The sequence below is a fragment of the Salvelinus alpinus genome, chromosome 20 (genome assembly GCF_045679555.1).
Source record: "Salvelinus alpinus chromosome 20, SLU_Salpinus.1, whole genome shotgun sequence".
NCBI classification, from domain to species: domain Eukaryota; kingdom Metazoa; phylum Chordata; class Actinopteri; order Salmoniformes; family Salmonidae; genus Salvelinus; species Salvelinus alpinus.
Window position 1 is genome coordinate 9787736 of NC_092105.1, and position 23712 is coordinate 9811447.

General features: G+C 42.9%; 1 protein-coding gene across 2 annotated transcripts; it reads left to right on the top strand.

Moving 5' to 3' along the window:
• Window positions 1-1643: 1643 nt before the first annotated feature.
• Window positions 1644-7331, top strand: LOC139546268 (CD276 antigen homolog). Of its 2 annotated transcripts, none has more exons than XM_071354428.1 (5): window positions 1644-2338; window positions 5421-5786; window positions 5998-6318; window positions 6407-6512; window positions 6809-7331. In XM_071354428.1, the coding sequence occupies exons 1-5, from the start codon at window positions 2332-2334 to the stop codon at window positions 6840-6842; spliced, it is 834 nt and encodes a 277-aa protein (XP_071210529.1). In that variant the 5' UTR covers window positions 1644-2331; the 3' UTR covers window positions 6843-7331. The 2 variants fall into 2 exon arrangements, with proteins under 2 accessions (XP_071210529.1, XP_071210528.1); XM_071354427.1 differs by lacking the exon at window positions 1644-2338 and adding an exon at window positions 2786-3558.
• Window positions 7332-23712: the final 16381 nt, after the last annotated feature.

A 23712-nucleotide genomic window follows, 5' to 3' on the forward strand; every position in this document is an offset into this window, starting at 1 on the left:
TCATCTACTTTATTATCCAATGATTGTACTCTCCAAGTTGTTCTTTGTTGTTCTTATGGGCTGCCGTGTGGCGCAGCGGTCTAAGAGGTGTCACTACAGACACCCTGGTTCGAATCCTGGCTGTATCACAACTGGCCTGTGTGGTGCAGCGGTCTAAGGCACTGCCTCTCAGTGCAAGAGGTGTCACTACAGACACCCTGGTTCGAATCCAGGCTGTGTCACAACTGGCTGTGTGGCGCACAATTGGCCCAACGTTGTCTGGGTTTGGTTGGTGTAGGCTGTCATTGTATATAAGAATTTGTTCTTAACTGACTTTTAACTGACTTACTTGCCTAGTAAAATAAATAAATTCCAAGGGAAGTCATGGCTTGTTGGGTTCGAGTGTCAGCGTCGCTTTACTCACAGATTGGTTTGCTGTTTTGTATAACCGACCTCACACTCTCTCCCGGTTGCTTGGGGATATATTGACCTATCGATTTTAAAGGCTTTATTTAAACTATGTTGTCTGGCTTCTACATATTATCACAGTTTTATGGTACAAACAGGAGCTCTTGACTATTAAACTTCTCTTCTCACCTAAAATCAGTGAAGACCTCCTCATCTTGAGGAGTGTTAATGAACACTTACCACGCTGCACCTTGATCCTCCTCTATACTCAACACCTCTTCTTGAGGAGTGTTAATGAACACTTACCTCGCTGCACCTTGGTCCTCCTCTATACTCAACACCTCTTCTTGAGGAGTGTTAATGAACACTTACCACGCTGCACCTTGGTCCTCTTCTATACTCAACACCTCTTCTTGAGGAGTGTTAATGAACACTTACCACGCTGCACCTTGGTCATCCTCTCCTTCTCCCAACGATGTTCGTTACATTCTCTCTGTACTCAACACCTCTTCCTGGGCAACAGGAGACACCATATTTCTCTCTGTACTCAACACCTCTTCTTGGGCAACAAGAGACACCATATTTCTCTCTGTACTCAACACCTCTTCCAGGGCAACAGAGACACCATATTTCTCTCTGTACTCAACCAGGGGGCAGACAAACTCCTGAAAATACAGTTTGGTACGGATATTCCTCCTATGTTTGTGTTTATCAAGATTTTAATGATTTATTTAATGGGAAATAAAATACACAACATGGAATGTTCTCACCGTAACCTCTTTCTGTAGTCTCGTTGCATGTGTACAGTCAGTGGTCACAGACCTGTTGCTTCATCAGGTCCCCTCATAACAGAGAAGCAGACAACAGTATTTACAGTGAGATATCGTCGGGGACATCGTGCCTCAACCTGACTGGTTAACTTGCTATTCGGCTCCTATCACCTGACCCAGATGAGTCATGATGCGTATGGTGTATTAGCTTGACTAGAAATTAAATGTAGGATTATGATCCTCTTGTTGCACATGATGTATAATTTATATATTGTTTTATATGTTTTCTACTAAAGTGTGTTTTCTCTTAATAAACTATTACATTTGTTAAGTTATTCAGATGTTATATACTATGTTAATGTATCTTCAAGTACTCCTCTATGATGCTACTGCAGTAACTAAACCGGTTCTACAACGTCAACGTACACAAACACAGGAAGTAAACCATTTCAACCACAGATCTGATTTAGGTTCAGGGTTGTTGCTACTTATCCTCACTGTTTCACTTGGGGAGGGGAGAGAGAGAGATCTTATATTTGTCATTAGTCAGTTGTAATTGTCATTAGGTAATTAGGTAAAGTTTCTATAAGGGGGGTTCCAGCATCAGGTGAACCAGAGAGAGGGAGTTGTTAGAGATGAGGAGGGGAGGGAGCTTTTTGTTTTTTATTTTTTTTAAATGACCGCCTTTTTCGTCGTATCCAATTGGTAGTTACAGTTTTGTCTCATCGCTGCACATCCCGTACGGACTCGGGAGAGGCGAAGGTCGAGAGCCATGCGTCCTCCCAAACACAACCCAACCAAGCCGCACTGCTTCTTGACACAATGCACATCCAACGCAGAAGCCAGCCGCACCAACGTGTCGGAGGAAACACCGTACACCTGGCGACCTGGTCAGCGAGGACTGCGCCCGGCCCGCCACAGGAGTCGCTAGTGCGCGATGAGACAAGGATATCCCTGCCGGCCAAATCCTCCCTAACCCGGACGACGCTGGGCCAATTGTGAGGGAAGGAGCTGTTTGAGATGAGGAGGGGAGGGAGTTGTTTGAGATGAAGAGGGGAGGGAGGATCACGATTTGCTTGTGAGAAGCGAACATTTGGCTGACAGGCATTTCTCATAGGAGATCACAGACAGGACATGGGGTCAAACATGCCTATTATCAAGAGGAGGGAGAGACATGTCTGGTAAGGTCAACCTTTATGCTCCCTGTGATCAGTGCTTTGATGAGCAGGACACTGATCCTCCTGACAGGAATGGGTTTTTATGAAGTATCCTCCATGCAAACAGGTAATGAATGACCTGTTTACAAAGCAGATGGTAAGGACCTGTTTACAAAGTAGATGGTAATGACCTGTTTACAAAGCAGATGGTAATGACCTGTTTACAAAGCAGATGGTAATGACCTGTTTACAAAGCAGATGGTAATGACCTGTTTACAAAGCAGATGGTAATGACCTATTGACAAAGCAGGTGGTAATGACCTATTGACAAAGCAGGTGGTTATGACCTATTTACAAAGCAGATGGTAATGACCTATTTACAAAGCAGATGACCTGTTTACAAAGCAGATGGTAATGACCTGTTTACAAAGCAGGTGGTAATGACCTATTGACAAAGCAGGTGGTTATGACCTATTGACAAAGCAGGTGATTATGACCTATTGACAAAGCAGGTGGTTATGACCTATTGACAAAGCAGGTGGTTATGACCTATTGACAAAGCAGGTGGTTATGACCTATTGACATAGCAGGTGGTTATGACCTATTGACAAAGCAGGTGGTTATGACCTATTGACAAAGCAGATGGTAATGACCTATTGACATAGCAGGTGGTTATGACCTATTGACAAAGCAGGTGGTTATGACCTATTGACAAAGCAGGTGGTAATGACCTATTGACAAAGCAGGTGGTTATGACCTATTGACAAAGCAGATGGTAATGACCTATTGACATAGCAGGTGGTTATGACCTATTGACAAAGCAAAACCTGCTATGTACTGCATCTTCGTAACTTGTTATCTACAGTGTGACCTGACTAGCACCTTCGTGGTGGTAATAGACTGTATTAGAAACAGAGAGCTTTGACACCACAGACACGACACAGTGAGTCATACATCTCAGACAGTGACTGACGAAGACGATGACCAACCAGTTATGGTGAAATACTACTACTAGCGTTGTGTTGAATGCTTGACCCCTGACCCGGATATGATACAGCAATAAGGAGAACTGCTCTTCCTTGTCTGAAGCCTCATTCATTTTTTCCCTTCGCTCAGGAGCTTACGACACAGTATACAGTAAGCACCAAACTACTTTGTTAGTTCATTTTCCGTCATGTTTTCCATCAGTATCCTGCAGAGTGCAATGGCCATCCTGATATTAATTTGTATTTTGTTGTTGTCTGGTAAGTTTTATATTCTCTTATCGTGTCGCTGTGGTTGTGTCCCTCGTGCCTTCCTCGTCTGTCCCTGGGCATTTTATCCACACGCCTTTACTTACAGATACAACATACAACCAAAGGCACATTATGATTTATTTATGTAGAACACAATGTGATAAAGTAATGGCTGTTTGGATAGGGCGTGGTTGTTCGTTTGTCTAAACAGAAAATTGTCTCTTCGTGGTTACCTCGAGGCCATCGAATCATTGATTCAGTCTCCCGGCTTGAACACACATTCCACACACACTTTCACACAGAAACTCATGGCTCTGATAAATGAATAAATGAATCATAGATATGTGATAAAAAATGTAGTTGTGATTTGCATGTGGTTGTTAGCATGTGGTTGTGATTTACATGTGTTTGTAGCATTGTTAGCACGTGGTTGTAGCATTGTAGCATGTGATAGCAAACCGTGAGGAAGATAACAGTATAGCAGTCCTACATGCATACTGGTGGAATGGAGGTTACAGTATGTGTTGAAAGTCATACCTGCATCCAGAGATATGTAGAGAAACATGAGAGAAAACCAAGTGTTTATTGTAGAGTGAAGCCGATAACCGAACTTTAAGGCCTTGGTAGAACCTGGGTGAAGTAGGCCTTGTGGTGCTAACCAAACTTTAAGGCCTTGGTAGAACCTGGGTGAAGTAGGCCTTGTGGTGCTAATGTGAATTTCCTTTCTTTTTCGGCCTGCCTACTTCTCACTTAAAACATAGTTTGGCTGTTTAATAGACAATAATGAATGAAGATGATGAAGACATTCTAAATAAGTAAGAATTATTTTGCCCCCACGTCATTATACCTCTCATGTTACTAGGAGACAAAACCACCTTCATTCATTTCCTGGAACTAATACATACATTCAGATTAATTATTTCTGTTTATATGCAGAAAAAAATCAGATGTTAGTATTATTTCACATCATTGAATGTTTTAAAAGAAAGGAGGAACATGACCTCAGCTTGACCTTAAAGCTCTGTCATTATCGCCCATGCTATAGCCCATGCTCTAGTCTAGTAGCTGTAAATGCAGACAGGCCTAGTTGACGTCTCTTCATGAATGGAGACATTATTACATTTACATTTGAGTCATTTAGCAGACACTGTTAGCCAGAGTGACTTGCAGGAGCAATTAGGGCTAAGTTCCTTGGTGAATGGCACATTGGCAGAGTTTTTGCCTAGTCGCCGGTGGCTCTGCATGCGTTGCCGCATTGGCCCAATGCTCGTAACCGCTACGCTGTCGTGGTGTTGTTCATTCCCTCAAAGATCTTTAATATCTCTCAATATACATACACTAGATATTCAGAGATATCTTTACCACGCTGTCCCTTTGCACATAGCTTGGTTCTTCTTTCTGTTTTGGGGGTCTAGGTCTGGTTACTGTAAAGCACACTGTGACAAATGTTATTACAATGCTGAGATAATTACTCAACCAAACATGTCAGAGAAATCAGGGAGCAGAAATGGGTGATGTCATGCACCTTTCCATCGTCTTGGTAACCAAGTGCTAGAATTAAATGGTAACTAAGTGCTGCCATATTAATGAACAACCCAGTTTCATATGTTAACCTTGTGCTTCCAGATAAATGAAAAACTCTGTTTCAAATGTTCTTTCACAGCTTTTGGAAGAGAATAGTTTCCTTAACTTTCCAGGAACATGTTTGTTCAGGGGAACGTTCTTTATTTGTGTGCGCTGTGCTGTCTTAAGCTCTTTCAACCACTTTCTCTTCTATTATGTAATTTCCTGTCAGTGAGCACATCATGTCATTATTATCTGTGTTGAATTCTGAGTTTAGTTTGTAACTTTGACATATTGGTATGTTTCAGCACCAGCTGTATCTGAGTTGGAAGTCACTGGGATTAGAGGAGAGTCTGTTCTCCTGTCCTGTGACCTGAATTCATCCACGGCCATCGACCCAGCAAGACTCCGGTTCCATTGGCAAGATAAGTCCGGAAAAGTGTTGTACTCGTTCAACAAAGGAGAAGAGAATCGACATCAGGATAACCTTTACACAAGCAGAACTAAAGCCTTTGGGTCTGAGATGAGTTCTGGGAATATCTCTATCAAACTCAGCCAAGTCACACTTGAAGACGAGCAGAATGGCTACTGGGCTTTCGCTACACTGTTTGACGAGAATGATAAGCATTTCCACGAGTTGATAAAAGTGTGTCCCGCTACCCTACTTGTGGCAGGTATGGTTGAGCTAATAGCACAGGAGGCTGCTGAGGGGAGGACTGGAATAGCGTCAACCACATGGGAACCATGTATTGGATGTGTTTGATACCATTCCATGTCCACCTGTGTGAATCATTCACAGCACTAATTCTGTCATTGTAGGAAATCATCAAACGTTATTATGGCACATTTCTAACATCTTCTTCTCTTTGCTTTGTTCACTTTCAGCACGGTTCCCGACACCCAGTGTGACTGTGAACAAGACAAATATGGATGCCACGTGTTCAACCCAGGGGGGATACCCACAGCCAGTCGTCACATGGACCATCCAGGACGTCCTATTGGCTCAGAACCGCACTCTGGACCCGTGGGAAGTACAGACCAAAAGACCATCTGATCCTGAAAGTGGACTGTACACCGTCTGGAGCCAAGTGAATATAACAGAAAATCAGACGGTGACCTGCCATATCTTCAACCCCGTTCTGAGAGAGACTGTGAGCAACACAACCATCGTCAGCTCCAATCAGAGCATTAACACAGACCCTGCAGGTGCATGTGACAGGACGTAACACCACCACTCACTGCCTAATATTCATTAACTGAAAACTTAATTACTCATCTTGTCTTTTCCCCACAGGTGAAGTTCAGAAAGGCTTTTCTCGCGGACGTTATGGAGCTATTACAGCATTGATTCTGTTTTGCCTCAGTGTCGGTGGGAGGGGGTTATTTATGGTACAAAAAATGTAAGTTACAATTTCCGATGTTTTATTTCCTGTAATGAAATCAGATTCAGTACTTTATAAAGTTCTCTCAGTCTGTAATTACTCTGTCAGTGCCAAATCTAAGGATGTTATCTCCATTTATATTATTTTATATTATTTCACATTTGAGGAGTGACCAGTATGTGAAAATCACCTGGTCCTATGTACATTTCATTCTGTAGTTAGATGGGCTGCAGTGTATTTTTAATTGTGACTAAAACACTGATGCATGTTGATCTGGTTAATTATGACTAAAACACTGATCCATGTTGATCTAGGTTGTGGAGCCAGTGGTGGAACCAAAGAAGTTGAAGGAAATAACCATCAAGGCAATGGTAGTGTTGAGACAGAGCTTTTGGACAGGTGTAGGCCGGCACCAGACATTCTAGAGGCAGACAGGTCTGATCCTGAGTTGGACGCAGACTGATGAGGTTATGTAAAGAGGAAAGTCTGAAGCTACAGTAAACGATGCTATACAGGAACCAGGCGTAGGCCAGCACCAGACGATCTAGAGGCAGACTGACATTTCTTTATATACGGGTCCATAAATTGGACATGTCCGTGTACTGTATCCCAACGGAATCTACCTCTTCTATTGGAAGTATTTGCATGTTTTTTCTAATATTTTCTAATTAATAGCCAGCTATTAGAAAAGCGTTAGAACGTCTACAGTAGAACGTTGTAAATGATGTGTCTGGAAATGTTCTACTGTAGACGTTCTAAATCATGGGAGTATTTAAAAAAAAAAATACATTACAATATTAAACTACTTCTGTTTTCAAATAAAAAATATCAAAATAATTTCTTACAAATGTCTTTGAAAATAATTGAAAGACCCCAAATAGTATTTTAAATAAAGTCTGATATTCAGTGGACAAACCTGCCTAGTGGGAACCAAGACATCTAACGTTGAAAATGTTTTTTTTTTTTTTTTAATATATTTGACTTAAATATATGAAGAACACTGAAGTTAAATGTTTTACCTTAAATCGGCCAGTAAGTGAGACCTGAACCTATAACCATCCACTTCATTCTCTCTGCATGTCTTTGTGTAACAAGTTACTGCAGAGGTTCTGAAGCTTGTACCATGACCAAGGACTAGATTCAATCCGGACCGAAATTGAGCCCATATATACAACATTTACCGTGAATGCATTCTCTGCAAATGCAGGATTGTTAGCTTTTAATTTTCACTAGTGCGGATCTTCAGTGGTCCAGACTGAATCCAGGCCTAAAACCATGTAAACCTCAACACACTGGTACAGTTGTGTACTCTCAGACTGACTTAGAGGAGACATTTTCACTGTGCCAAACAGACCTCACTCTGCCAAACAGACCTCACTGTGCCAAACAGACCTCACTCTGCCAAACAGACCTCACTGTGCCAAACAGACCTCACTGTGCCAAACAGACCTCACTGTGCCAAACAGACCTCACTGTGCCAAACAGACCTCACTCTGCCAAACAGACCTCACTCTGCCAAACAGACCTCACTGTGCCAAACAGACCTCACTCTGCCAAACAGACCTCACTCTGCCAAACAGATCTCACTGTGCCAAACAGACCTCACTGTGCCAAACAGACCTCACTCTGCCAAACAGACCTCACTCTGCCAAACAGATCTCACTGTGCCAAACAGACCTCACTGTGCCAAACAGACCTCACTGTGCCAAACAGACCTCACTGTGTTCAAAATTAGGGACAGCTGCTTCAGATCTGTAACCAGATTTAGATTACATTTTGATTTTGTCTTTAATAAATATTGTTGTGAATATTCAAAAAGGTTCATGTATTATATTTATTTCAATGTCAAACTTTTTATTCTGGTATTTTCCTATACAGTAGGTGTATTGAAATTTGGCCATTCTATATTCGTATTATTTGGGGAAATTGTATTTGAAACTCATTTGAAATGTCCAGGATGTGGTTACATTTGGTAGAGAGACCCTTCTGCTGCATTGATGTAGCTAAACACATGTATGTGACCAATAACATTTGATTTGATGAAACATACTGCTTATTGCATTCAGTGGCTCATGGATAGATGCAGCGGCCCAAAGACACAAACACCCTGTTTATATCAACCTCAAGATTAAAAATAGATTTATCTTGAACTTAGGTTCATCTTAACAGAACTGTCAGTGAATGTTTTTTTATGAATGGTTAAAGGTTAAGAGATCCAATCCCTTAAAATTGTGTGTGTCAGCTGTAGGGGTGTCCATGTTGCTGGGGATCGGAAGTGTCCGCTGAGAGAGAGGCAGGTTGAAGTGGCCAGAGTCTGAGTAGTGCAGAAGGTGTCGTATGCTGAGGCAGTGAAGAAAGTAGAGGAGGATGGATCAAGGGGGAAAGGAGCCTGAGAGGATCCCAGTGAGTAGTAGATCTGTGTGTGTGTGTGTGATGTGCGTCTGTCTCAGTCACCAGATCCCAACCTAGTAGAACATTTATGGGAGATTGTGTTGCCTGAGACAGCGTTTTCCACCACCGTCAACAAAACACTAAATTATGGAATTGCTCCCTCCAATAGAGTTTCAGACACTTGTAGAATTTATGCCAAGGTGCATTGAATCTGTTCTGGTGGATCGTGGTGGCACAACACCCTATTAGCACACTATGTTGGTGTTTCCTTTACTTTGGCAGTTACCTGTAGTCATTATAGAATGAAATGTGATAGAATGTACACTAGTTACCTGTAGTCATTATAGAATGAGATGTGATAGAATGTAAACTAGTTACCTGTAGTTATTATAGAATGAGATGTGATAGAATGTACACTAGTTACCTGTAGTTATTATAGAATGAGATGTGATAGAATGTACACTAGTTACCTGTAGTCATTATAGAATGAGATGTGATAGAATGTAAACTAGTTACCTGTAGTCATTATAGAATGAGATGTGATAGAATGTACACTAGTTACCTGTATGTTTCTGTTACACTGTGTATTCTGAAAGTACTCAGACCCCTTGACTTTTTCACATTTTGTTATGCTACAGCCTTACATGTATTCTACAATTTACTAAATTGTTGTCCCCCCCCCCCCCCCCCCCGCATCAAGCTACACACAATACCCATAATGACAAAGCAAAAACAGGTCTTTAGAAATGTATATATAAAAAAACTGAAATAAACCATTTACATAAGTATTCAGACCCTTTACTCAGTACTTTGTTGAAGCACCTTTGTCAGCGATTACAGCCTCGAGTCTTCTTGGGAATGACGCTACAAGCTTGGCAAACCCAGTCCCTGCCGTTGAAAAACATTCCCACAGCATGATGCTGCCACCACCATGCTTCACCTTAGGGATGGTGCCAGGCTCCCTCCAGACGTGACGCTTGGCATTCAGGCCAAAGAGTTCAATCTTGGCCACTCACTGACCAAGGCCCTTCTCCCCCGATTGCTCAGTTTGGCCAGGCGGTCAGCTCTAGGAATAGTCTTGGTGGTTCCAAACTTCCATTTACGAATGATGGAGGCCAAGTGTATTCCTGGAGACCTTCAATGCTGCAGACATTTTTTGTCTTGGTTTCTGCTCTGACATGCACTGTCAACTGTGGGACCTTATATAGACAGGTGTGTGCCTTTCCAAATCATGTCCAATCAATTGAATTTACCACAGGTGGACTCCAATCAAGTTGTAGAAACATCTCAAGGATGATCAATGGAAACATGATGCATCTGAGCTTAATTTCATGTCTCATAGCAAGGAGTTTGAATTCTTATGTAAATAAGGTATTTCTGTTTTATATTTTTTATAGATTTGCAAAAATGTCTAAAAACCTGTTTTCACTTTATCGTCGTAATGATGAGACCAAGGCGCAGCGTGAAAAGAGTTCCACATATTTTTAATGAACTGAAACTCACCAAAACAAAACAACAAACAACCAAACCAAACGTGAAGCTACTAGTGTGCACACTGGCACCTAACTATAGACAAGACCCCACACTAGAAAGTGGGAAAAAGGGCTGCCTAAATATGATCCCCAAAACAGCTGTCTCTGACTGGGAACCATATCAGGCCAACATAGACATACAAAAACCCCTAGACATACAAAAACCCTATACATACAAAAACCCTATACATACAAAGACCCCTATACATACAAAAACCCCTAGACATACAGAAACCTAGAGTACCCACCCTAGTCACACCCTGACCTAACCAAAATATAAAGAAAACAGAGATATCTAAGGTCAGGGCGTGACAGTGGGGTATTCTGTGTAGATTGATAAGGAACATGTTTATCTAATTCATTTTAGAATAAGGCTGTAACGTAACAAAATGTGGGAAAAGTCAAGGGGTCTGAATACTCTCCGAATGCACTGTATGATTATCTTACTGACTTAATCATTGTGAATCATTTATCAATTAGAGTAAACTATTTATTGTGTGAACACCATGTGACTTTTATTTTGATATGCTATTCTGGAGGTTGGGAGAAGAGCAGAGGTTATTGGGTAATGGTGGTCAGTCTAAGGATTGGAGTGTTTTGCCTGTCCCTAAGTTGTAGTACTCGGTGATTAAACATTCAAGTCTTGTAATACCGAGTCGCATTGTCCCTGGTCATCCTTCATGCTATCTGTCGAACACTATCAAGCCTAGGCAGGGCATGGAGCTGAACATGTCGTTCCTGCCTCTGGTTATTCATGTCCATGTCACTTGATCACGATGAAAACACAGAACGAGACGTGAGATCATACCCTGAGTGTACAAAACATTAGGAACACCTGCTCTTTCCACGACAGACTGATCATTGGAATCCAGGTGAAAGCTATGATCCCTTGTTGATGTCACATGTTAAATCCACTTTAATAAGTGTAGGTGAGGTGGAGGAGACATGTTAACCCCCTAAGTTCCATGTCCTTGCCTCTAGGGGAGATCTAATTAGCATTATACAAACAATTCCTATTAAAAAAATATTATGTTTAAGCGAGAGAGATGTATTTTTGCATTTTTTGCGTCTCACTTTTTATAACCCCTCTATGGAAAGATGGGACTCTCACGAGCATGATGGTGTTCTCTGTTTTGGTCTACGTCCCCCTCAAGCGTCAAGCCGATCTGTCAACTTCTGTCTGGAGCATCCAAACAGTTTGGGCTACACACTAATACCCCTTTGTGGACAGGTGAGACTCTCACGAGCATGATGGTGTTCTCTGTTTTGGTCTACGTCCCCCACAAGCGTCAAGCCGATCTGCCAACTTCTGTCTGGAGCATCCAAACAGTTTGGGCTACACACTAATACCCCTTCTGTCTGGAGAGTCTGAACAGTTTGGGCTACACCCTAATACCCCTTCTGTCTGGAGAGTCTGAACAGTTTGGGCTACACACTAATACCCCTTCTGTCTGGAGCGTCCGAACAGTTTGGGCTACACACTAATACCCCTTCTGTCTGGAGCGTCCGAACAGTTTGGGCTACACACTAATACCCCTTCTGTCTGGAGCGTCCGAACAGTTTGGGCTACACACTAATACCCCTTCTGTCTGGAGCGTCCGAACAGTTTGGGCTACACACTAATACCCCTTCTGTCTGGAGCGTCCGAACAGTTTGGGCTACACACTAATACCCCTTCTGTCTGGAGCGTCCGAACAGTTTGGGCTACACACTAATACCCCTTCTGTCTGGAGCGTCCGAACAGTTTGGGCTACACACTAATACCCCTTCTGTCTGGAGCGTCCGAACAGTTTGGGCTACACACTAATACCCCTTCTGTCTGGAGCGTCCGAACAGTTTGGGCTACACACTAATACCCCTTCTGTCTGGAGAGTCTGAACAGTTTGGGCTACACACTAATACCCCTCTGTAGAAAGGTGAGACTCTCATAAACACATACACGTCAGTTATTTTGTTCTAGGATACCCTCAGGCCTCACAAGACTCGTCTGAAGGTCCCCGGTGTTGGATTGGACATTTTGAACATTGAGATATTAAAGACACGATAGATCAGACGCATAGTATGTAAAGGAGCGATATCTGTAGAAAGACAGAGTGGCTGAGGAAATGTGCTGGGTGAATGGGAGGAGCTGAAACGTGTTGATATAGGGGAGACAGATGAACACCTGTGGATTAGGGGAAGGAGGGGTTGAGGTCAGGAGGTGAGGACAGATTCCCTTAAGAGAGTAATAAGGGTTTGGTATCCTGTTACCCTCTTCCTGTTGAACCATAAGATGTAAGGATTGGAGAGAAGGAGTGTTTTAAGTGGGATATATATATACAGTGGGGAGAACAAGTATTTGATACACTGCCGATTTTGCATGTTTTCCTACTTACAAAGCATGTAGAGATCTGTAATTTTTATCATAGGTACACTTCAACTGTGAGAGACAGAATCTAAAACAAAAATCCAGAAAATCACATTGTATGATTTTTTTTGTAATTAATTTGCATTTTATTGCATGACATAAGTATTTGATACATCAGAATAGCAGAACTTAATATTTGGTACAGAAACCTTTGTTTGCAATTACAAAAAATTACAGACCTGAAAAAAAAAAACTGAAAAAACGGCAGTGTATCAAATACTTGTTCTCCCCACTGTATATTTATCTGTGACGTGAGAAATGTTGGGTTGTCTGAATTACAGCTGTACAGAACCTTTGGGAAGAATTAAACTTGGTTAAAGCTTCTCTAGAGTCTGTGAGTTATTTACTCTGAACAATAAGACCAGGTACCAGTTTAAATAATTTATGGAAGTACATATGGAGACTGTTTAGTGCAAAAAATAAGGGGTAAAAAATGTGTTTTCTGATCTTTCTTATATCTTTCAAATACACACTGCTCAAAAAAATAAAGGGAACACTTAAACAACACAATGTAACTCCAAGTCAATCACACTTCTGTGAAATCAAACTGTCCACTTAGGAAGCAACACTGATTGACAATAAATTTCACATGCTGTTGTGCAAATGGAATAGACAAAAGGTGGAAATTATAGGCAATTAGCAAGACACCCCCAATAAAGGAGTGATTCTGCAGGTGGTGACCACAGACCACTTCTCAGTTCCTATGCTTCCTGGCTGATGTTTTGGTCACTTTTGAATGCTGGCGGTGCTCTCACTCTAGTGGTAGCATGAGACGGAGTCTACAACCCACACAAGTGGCTCAGGTAATGCAGCTCATCCAGGATGGCACATCAATGCGAGCTGTGGCAAGAAGGTTTGCTGTGTCTGTCAGCGTAGTGTCCAGAGCGTGGAGGCGCTACCAGGAGACAGGCCAGTACATCAGGAGACGTGGAGGAGGCCGTAGGAGGGCAACAACCCAGCAGCAGGACCGCTACCTCCGCCTTTGAGCAGAAGGAGCACTGCCAGAGCCCTGCAAAATGACCTCCAGCAGGCCACAGGCCACAGCAGGCCACAGGTTGTAGACTCAGTCCAGGGTCCACTAAGTCTGGAGGTGGTTCAGTCCAGGGTGGACTAAGTCTGGAGGTGGTTCAGTCCAGGGTGGACTAAGTCTGGAGGTGGTTCAGTCCAGGGTGGACTAAGTCTGGAGGTGGTTCAGTCCAGGGTGGACTAAGTCTGGAGGTGGTTCAGTCCAGGGTGGACTAAGTCTGGAGGTGGCTCAGTCCAGGGTGGACTAAGTCTGGAGGTGGTTCAGTCCAGAGTGGACTAAGTCTGGAGGTGGTTCAGTCCAGAGTGGACTAAGTCTGGAGGTGGTTCAGTCCAGGGTGGACTAAGTCTGGAGGTGGTTCAGTCCAGGGTGGACTAAGTCTGGAGGTGGTTCAGTCCAGGGTGGACTAGATGTATCCTAGATGTATCCTAGATGTGTCCTAGATGTGTCCTAGATGTGTCCTAGATGTATCCTAAATGTATCCTAGATGTTTCCTAGATGTGTCCTAGATGTATCCTAGATGTATCCTAGATGTTTCCTAGATGTGTCCTAGATGTGTCCTAGATGTATCCTAGATGTGTCCTAGATGTATCCTTGATGTATCCTAGATGTGTCCTAGATGTATCCTAGATGTATCCTAGATGTGTCCTATATGTTTCCTAGATGTGTCCTAGATGTATCCTAGATGTGTCCTAAATGTATCCTAGATGTATCCTAGATGTGTCCTAGATGTGTCCTAGATGTATCCTAGATGTATCCTAAATGTGTCCTAGATGTGTCCTAGATGTGTCCTAGATGTATCCTAGATGTGTCCTAGATGTGTCCTAGATGTATCCTAGATGTATCCTAGATGTATCCTAGATGTGTCCTAGATGTATCCTAGATGTGTCCTAGATGTGTCCTAGATGTATCCTAGATGTATCCTAGATGTGTCCTAGATGTGTCCTAGATGTGTCCTAGATGTGTCCAAGATGTATCCTAGATGTATCCTAGATGTGTCCTAGATGTATCCTAGATGTGTCCTAGATGTATCCTAGATGTGTCCTAGATGTATCCTAGATGTGTCCTAGATGTATCCTAGATGTATCCTAGATGTATCCTAAATGTATCCTAGATGTATCCTAGATGTATCCTAGATGTGTCCTAGATGTATCCTAGATGTATCCTAGATGTATCCTAAATGTATCCTAGATGTATCCTAGATGTATCCTAGATGTATCCTAGATGTATCCTAAATGTATCCTAGATGTATCCTAGATGTATCCTAAATGTATCCTAGATGTATCCTAGATGTTTCCTAGATGTATCCTAGATGTATCCTAAATGTATCCTAGATGTATCCTAGATGTATCCTAAATGTATCCTAGATGTATCCTAGATGTATCCTAGATGTATCCTAGATGTATCCTAAATGTATCCTAGATGTATCCTAGATGTATCCTAGATGTATCCTAAATGTATCCTAGATGTATCCTAGATGTATCCTAGATGTATCCTAGATGTATCCTAGATGTATCCTAAATGTATCCTAGATGTATCCTAAATGTATCCTAGATGTATCCTAGATGTATCCTAAATGTATCCTAGATGTATCCTAAATGTATCCTAAATGTATCCTAGATGTATCCTAGATGTATCCTAGATGTGTCCTAGATGTATCCTAAATGTATCCTAGATGTATCCTAGATGTATCCTAGATGTATCCTAGATGTATCCTAAATGTATCCTAGATGTATCCTAGATGTATCCTAGATGTATCCTAGATGTATCCTAGATGTATCCTAAATGTATCCTAGATGTATCCTAGATGTATCCTAGATGTATCCTAGATGTATCCTAGATGTGTCCTAGATGTATCCTAGATGTATCCTAGATGTATCCTAGATGTATCCTAAATGTATCCTAGATGTATCCTAGATGTATCCTAAATGTATCCTAGATGTATCCTAGATGTATCCTAGATGTGTCCTAGATGTATCCTAAATGTATCCTAGATGTATCCTAAATGTATCCTAGATGTGTCCTAGATGTATCCTAGATGTGTCCTAGATGTGTCCTAGATGTATTTTTATTTTTCATGGGGCAAATCTGGTCTGTGATATTGAGTTAGAAATGGTGTTCATTGTAACCACAATGTTACAAATAATTGAACACACACATGAGCAGATTCATTTGGTCAAAACAGTCAAAACATTTATATATTTAACACTGTCAGAAAGAATGTTGGCACTTATTTATTTACATCCAAAGCCATGAATGAGTGAGTCACTCAGCTTTATGCTGACAAATAATCACTGGACTCTCATTCCGTTTCTTCTTCACATCAGCAAAGAAGGCTTCCATGTTTCAGAAACTCACTTTAAATAGAGGCTCTATCGCTCTTTAAATAGAGGCTCTATCGCTCTTTAAATAGAGGCTCTACCGCTCTTTATATAGAGGCTCTTTATGTAGAGACTCTTCCGCTCTTTATATAGAGGCTCTATCGCTCTTTATATAGAGACTCTATCGCTCTTTATGTAGAGGCTCCACCGCTCTTTATATAGAGGCTCTATCGCTCTTTATGTAGAGGCTCTACCGCTCTTTATATAGAGGCTCTACCGCCCTTTATATAGAGGCTCTACCGCCCTTTATATAGAGGCTCTACCGCCCTTTATATAGAGGCTCTACCGCCCTTTATATAGAGGCTCTATCCCTCTTTAAATAGAGACTCTATCGCTCTTTATGTAGAGGCTCTATCGCTCTTTATGTAGAGGCTCTACCGCTCTTTATATAGAGGCTCTACCGCCCTTTATATAGAGGCTCTACCGCCCTTTATATAGAGGCTCTACCGCCCTTTATATAGAGGCTCTACCGCCCTTTATATAGAGGCTCTATCCCTCTTTAAATAGAGACTCTATCGCTCTTTATGTAGAGGCTCTATCGCTCTTTATGTAGAGGCTCTATCCCTCTTTATATAGAGGCTCTATCCCTCTTTATATAGAGGCTCTATCCCTCTTTAAATAGAGACTCTATCGCTCTTTATGTAGAGGCTCTATCGCTCTTTATGTAGAGGCTCTATCCCTCTTTATATAGAGGCTCTATCCCTCTTTATATAGAGGCTCTATCCCTCTTTAAATAGAGACTCTATCGCTCTTTATGTAGAGGCTCTATCCCTCTTTATATAGAGGCTCTATCCCTCTTTAAATAGAGACTCTATCGCTCTTTATGTAGAGGCTCTATCGCTCTTTATGTAGAGGCTCTATCCCTCTTTATATAGAGGCTCTATCGCTCTTTATGTAGAGGCTCTATCGCTCTTTATGTAGAGGCTCTATCGCTCTTTATGTAGAGGCTCTATCCCTCTTTATGTAGAGGCTCTATCGCTCTTTATGTAGAGGCTCTATCCCTCTTTATGTAGAGGCTCTATTGCTCTTTATGTAGAGACTCTATCACTCTTTATGTAGAGGCTCTATCACTCTTTATGTAGAGACTCTATCACTCTTTCACACTGTGGTAAATAGTATAGATATAATAGAGAATAGAGACTCTATCACTCTTTCACACTGTGGTAAATAGTATACATATAATAGAGAATAGAGACTCTATCCCTCTTTCACACTGTGGTAAATAGTATAGATATAATAGAGAATAGAGACTCTATCACTCTTTCACACTGTGGTAAATAGTATAGATATAATAGAGAATAGAGACTCTATCACTCTTTCACACTGTGGTAAATAGTATAGATATAATAGAGAATAGAGACTCTATGCCTCTTTCACACTGTGGTAAATAGTATAGATATAATAGAGAAAAGAGACTCAGACTGAAAACACCTCCTTTAATTTACATCAATTTGTGCCCCCTTGTGGTAGTGTGGTGCAATGACAGAATGCGATTTGTGCCCCCTTGTGGTAGTGTGGTGCAATGACAGAATGCGATTTGTGACGAGAGCAACAAACAAAACACGCACTCCTGCATATGCATATCTAACAGAATATATTCTACTTCCCTTTCTAACAAATCTACTTTTTGCTGTGCTTTCCTGGATATCCTTCCTTGTTGCTCTCATCTCCAAGTTGTTCTTTGTCTTTTCCTCATCTTGTCCTCTCATCTCAAATCAAATCAAATTGTATTTGTCACATGCGCAGAATTAAACAGGTGTAGACCTTACAGTGAAACGCTAACTTACAAACCCTTAACCAATAATGCAATTGTAAGAAAAATTGTGTTAAGTAAAAAAATATATATAATTAAACAGCAGCAATAAAATAACAGTAGCGAGGCTATATACAGGGGGTACTGGTACAGAGTCAATGTGCGGGGGCATCGCTTAGTAGAGGTAATTGAGGTAATACAGTATGAACATGTAGGTTGAAGTGACTACGCGGCCTCCCGGGTGGTGCAGTGGTTTAGGGCGCTGTCTGCAGCGCTAGCTGTGCCACCAGAGACTCTGGGTTCGCGTCAAGGCTCTGTCGCAGCCGGCCGCGACCGGGAGGTCCGTGGGGCGACGCACAATTGGCCTAGCGTCGTCCGGGTTAGGGAGGGTTTGGCCGGTAGGGATATCCTTGTCTCATCGCGCACCAGCGACTCCTGTGGCGGCCGGGCTAACCAAGGTCGCCAGGTGCACGGTGTTTCCTCCGACACATTGGTGCGGCTGGCTTCCGGGTTGGATGAGAGCTGTGTTAAGAAGCAGTGCGGTTGGGTTGTGTTTCGGAGGACGCATGGCTTTCGACCTTCGTCTCTCCCGAGCCCGTACGGGAATTGTAGCGATGAGACAAGATATTAACTACTAACAATTGGATACCACAAAATTGGGGCGAAAAAGGGGGTAAAATTCAACAACAAAAAAACAAAAAAATTGAAGTGACTACACATAGATACAGGGAGTAAAATAAACAGAGTAGGACATTTTTAGAGCCTTCCTCTGACACCGCCTGGTATAGGGGTCCTGGAAGGCAGGAAGCTTGGCCCCAGTGATGCACTGGGCCGTACACACTAGCCTCTGTAGTGCCTTGCGGTTGGAGGCCGAGCAGTTGTCATACCAGGCAATGATGCAACCAGTCAGGATGCTCTCGATGGTGCAGCTGTAGAACCTTTTGACGATCTGAGGACCCATGCCAAATATTTTCACTCTCCTGAGTGGGAATAGGCTTTGTTGTGCCCTCTTTACGACTGCCTTGGTGTGTTTGGACCATGTTAGTTTGTTGGTGATGTGGACACCAAGAAACTTGAAGCTCTCAACCTGCTCCACTGCAGCCCCGTCGATGAGAATGGGGACGTGCTCAGTGCTCCTTTTCCTGTAGTCCACAATCATCTCCTTTTCTTGATCACGTTAAGGGAGAGGTTGTTATCCTGGCACCACACAGCCAGGTCTCTGACCTCCTTCCTATAGGCTGTCACATCTCACTGTTGTGTCATTGACAAACTTAATGAGGGTGTTGGTGTTGTGCCTGGCCATGCAGTCATGAGTGAACAGGGAGTACAGGAGGGGACTGATCACGCACCCCTAAGGGGCCCCTGTGTTGAGGATCAGCGTGGCACATGTGTTGTGTACCTACCCTTACCACCTGGGGGTGGCCCGTCAGGAATTCTAGAATCCAGTTGCAGTGGGAGGTGTTTAGGCCCAGGGTCCTTAGCTTAGTGATGAGCTTTGAGGGCACTATGGTGTTGAACGCTGAGCTGTAGTCAATGAATAGCATTTTCACGTAGGTGTTCCTTTTGTCCAGGTGGGTAAGGGCAGTGTGGAGTGCAATAGAGAGTGCATCATCTGTGGGTCTGTTAGGGTGGTATGCAAATTGCAGTAGGTTTAGGGTTTCTGTGTTAATGGTGTTGATGTGATCCATGACCAGCCTTTCAAAGCACTTCTTGGCTACAGACGTGAGTGCTACGGGTCGGTAGTCATTAAGGTAGGTTACCTGAGTGTTCTTGGGCACAGGGACTATGGTGGTCTGCTTGAAACATGTTGGTATTACAGACTCAGTCAGGGACAGGTTGAACATTTCAGTGAAGACACTTGCCAGTTGGTCAGCGCATGCTCGGAGTACACGTCCTGGTAATCCATCTGGCCCCGCAGCCTTGTGAATGTTGACATGTTTAAAGGCTACAGAGAGCTTGATCACACAGTCGTCCGGAACAGCTGATGCTCTCATGCATGTTTCAGTGTTGCTTGCCGCGAAGCAAGCGTATAAATAATTGAGCTCATCTGGTAGGCTCATGTCACTGGGCAGCTCGGGGCTGTGCTTAGCTTTGTAGCCTGTAATAGTTTGCTAGCCCTGCCACATCCGTGGAGCGTCGGAGCCAGTGTAGTACAATTCAATCTTAGTCCTGTATTGATGCTTTGCCTGTTTGATGGTTCAACGGAGGGCATAGTGGGATTTCATATAAGCTTCAGGGTTTAGAGTCCCGCTCCTTGAAAGCGGCAGCTCTACCCTTTAGCTCAGTGCGGATATTGCCTGTAATCCATGGCTTCTGGTTTGGGTATGTACAGTGGGGAGAACAAGTATTTGATACACTGCCGATTTTGCAGGTTTTCCTACTTACAAAGCATGTAGAGGTCTGTAATTTTTATCATAGGTACACTTCAACTATGAGAGACGGAATCTAAAACAAAAATCCAGAAAATCACATTGTATGATTTTTAAGTAATTAATTTGCATTTTATTGCATGACATAAGTATTTGATACATCAGAAAAGCAGAACTTAATATTTGGTACAGAAACCTTTGTTTGCAATTACAGAGATCATACGTTTCCTGTAGTTCTTGACTAGGTTTGCACACACTGCAGCAGGGATTTTGGCCCACTCCTCCCTACAGATCTTCTCCAGATCCTTCAGGTTTCGGGGCTGTCGCTGGGCAATACGGACTTTCAGCTCCCTCCAAAGATTTTCTATTGGGTTCAGGTCTGGAGACTGGCTAGGCCACTCCAGGACCTTGAGATGCTTCTTACGGAGCCACTCCTTAGTTGCCATGGCTGTGTGCTTCGTGTCGTTGTCATGCTGGAAGACCCAGCCACGACCCATCTTCAATGCTCTTACTGAGGGAAGGAGGTTGTTGGCCAAGATCTCGCGATACATGGCCCCATCCATCCTCCCCTCAATACGGTGCAGTCGTCCTGTCCCCTTTGCAGAAAAGCATCCCCAAAGAATGATGTTTCCACCTCCATGCTTCACGGTTGGGATGGTGTTCTTGGGGTTGTACTCATACTTCTTCTTCCTCCAAACACGGCGAGTGGAGTTAGACCAAAAAGCTCTATTTTTGTCTCATCAGACCACATGACCTTCTCCCATTCCTCCTCTGGATCATCCAGATGGTCATTGGCATACTTCAGACAGGCCTGGACATGCACTGGCTTAAGCAGGGGGACCTTGCGTGCGCTGCAGGATTTTAATCCATGACGGCGTAGTGTGTTACTAATGGTTTTCTTTGAGACTGTGGTCCCAGCTCTCTTCAGGTCATTGACCAGGTCCTGCCGTGTAGTTCTGGGCTGATCCCTCACCTTCCTCATGATCATTGATGCCCCACGAGGTGAAATCTTGCATGGAGCCCCAGACCGAGGGTGATTGACCGTCATCTTGAACTTCTTCCATTTTCTAATAATTGCGCCAACAGTTGTTTCCTTCTCACCAAGCTGCTTGCCTATTGTCCTGTAGCCCATCCCAGCCTTGTGCAGGTCTACAATTTTATCCCTGATGTCCTTACACAGCTCTCTGGTCTTGGCCATTGTGGAGAGGTTGGAATCTGTTTGATTGTGTGTGGACAGGTGTCTTTTATACAGGTAACGAGTTCAAACAGGTGCAGTTAATACAGGTAATGAGTGGAGAACAGGAGGGCTTCTTAAAGAAAAACTAACAGGTCTGTGAGAGCCGGAATTCCTACTGGTTGGTAGGTGATCAAATACTTATGTCATGCAATAAAATGCAAATTAATTACTTAAAAATCATACAATGTGATTTTCTGGATTTTTGTTTTAGATTCCGTCTCTCACAGTTGAAGTGTACCTATGATAAAAATTACAGACCTCTACATGCTTTGTAAGTAGGAAAACCTGCAAAATCGGCAGTGTATCAAATACTTGTTCTCCCCACTGTATGTACAGTCACTGTGGGGACGACGTCCTCGATGCACTTATTAATGAAGCCAATGACTGATGTGGTGTTCTCCTCAATGCCATCGGAAGAATCCCGGAACATATTCCAGTCTGTGCTAGCAAAACAGTCCTGTAGCTTAGCATCTGCTTTATCTGACCACTTTTTTATTGATCTGGTGCTTCCTGCTTTAATTTTAGCTTGTAAGCAGGAATCAGGAGGATAGAATTATGGTCAGATTTGCCAAATGGAGGGTGAGTTAGAGCTTTGTACACTTCTCTGTGTGTGGAGTAAAGGTGGTCTAGGTTTTTTTCCTCCCTGGTTGCACATTTAACGTGCTGGGAAAAAAATTGGTACAATGGATTTAAGTTTCCCTGCATTAAAGTCCCCGGCCACTAGGAGCTCCACCTCTGGATGAGCGTTTTCCTGTTTGCTTATGGACGTAAACAGCTCATTGAGTGCGGTCTTAGTGCCAGCATCGGTTTGTGGTGGTAAATAGACAGCTACAAAGAATATAGATGAAAACTCTCTTGGTAAATAGTGTGGTGTAACGCTTATCATTAGATACTCTACCTCAGGCAAGCAACTTACTATTAGATTTCCTGCACCAGCTGTTGTTTACAAATATACACAGAGCGCCACCCCTTGTCTTGCCAGAGGCTGCTGTATGCCAGCTGTATGTTATTTCTGTTGTCATTCGGCCACAACTGTGGAAAATAAGTTGGTAGCATACACGTGATCTTTGTTCATCTATTTATTATCCAATGATTGTACTCTCCAAGTTGTTCTTTGTTGTTCTTATGGGCTGCCGTGTGGCGCAGCGGTCTAAGAGGTGTCACTACAGACACCCTGGTTCGAATCCTGGCTGTATCACAACTGGCCCGTGTGGTGCAGCGGTCTAAGGCACTGCCTCTCAGTGCAAGAGGTGTCACTACAGACACCCTGGTTCGAATCCAGGCTGTGTCACAACTGGCCGTGTGGCGCACAATTGGCCCAACGTTGTCTGGGTTTGGTTGGTGTAGGCTGTCATTGTATATAAGAATTTGTTTTTAATTGACTTACTTGCCTAGTAAAATGAATAAATTCCGAGGGAAGTCATGGCTTGTTGGGTTTAAGTGTCAGCGTCGCCTTACTCACAGATTGGTTTGCTGTTTTGTATAACCGACCTCGCACTCTCTCCCGGTTGCTTGGGGATATATTGACCTATCGATTTTAAAGGCTTTATTTAAACTATGTTGTCTGGCTTCTACATATTATCACAGTTTTATGGTACAAACAGGAGCTCTTGACTATTAAACTTCTCTTCACACCTAAAATCAGTGAAGACCTCCTCTTCTTGAGGAGTGTTAATGAACACTTACCACGCTGCACCTTGGTCCTCCTCTATACTCAACACCTCTTCTTGAGGAGTGTTAATGAACACTTACCTCGCTGCACCTTGGTCCTCCTCTATACTCAACGCCTCTTCTTGAGGAGTGTTAATGAACACTTACCACGCTGCACCTTGGTCCTCCTCTATACTCAACACCTCTTCTTGAGGAGTGTTAATGAACACTTACCACGCTGCACCTTGGTCCTCCTCTCCTTCTCTCTGTACTCAACACCTCTTCCTGGGCAACAAGAGACACCATATTTCTCTCTGTACTCAACACCTCTTCCTGGGCAACAAGAGACACCACATTTCTCTCTGTACTCAACACCTCTTCCAGGGCAACAAGAGACACCATATTTCTCTCTGTACTCAACACCTCTTCTAGGGCAATAGGAGACACCATATTTCTCTCTATACTCAACACCTC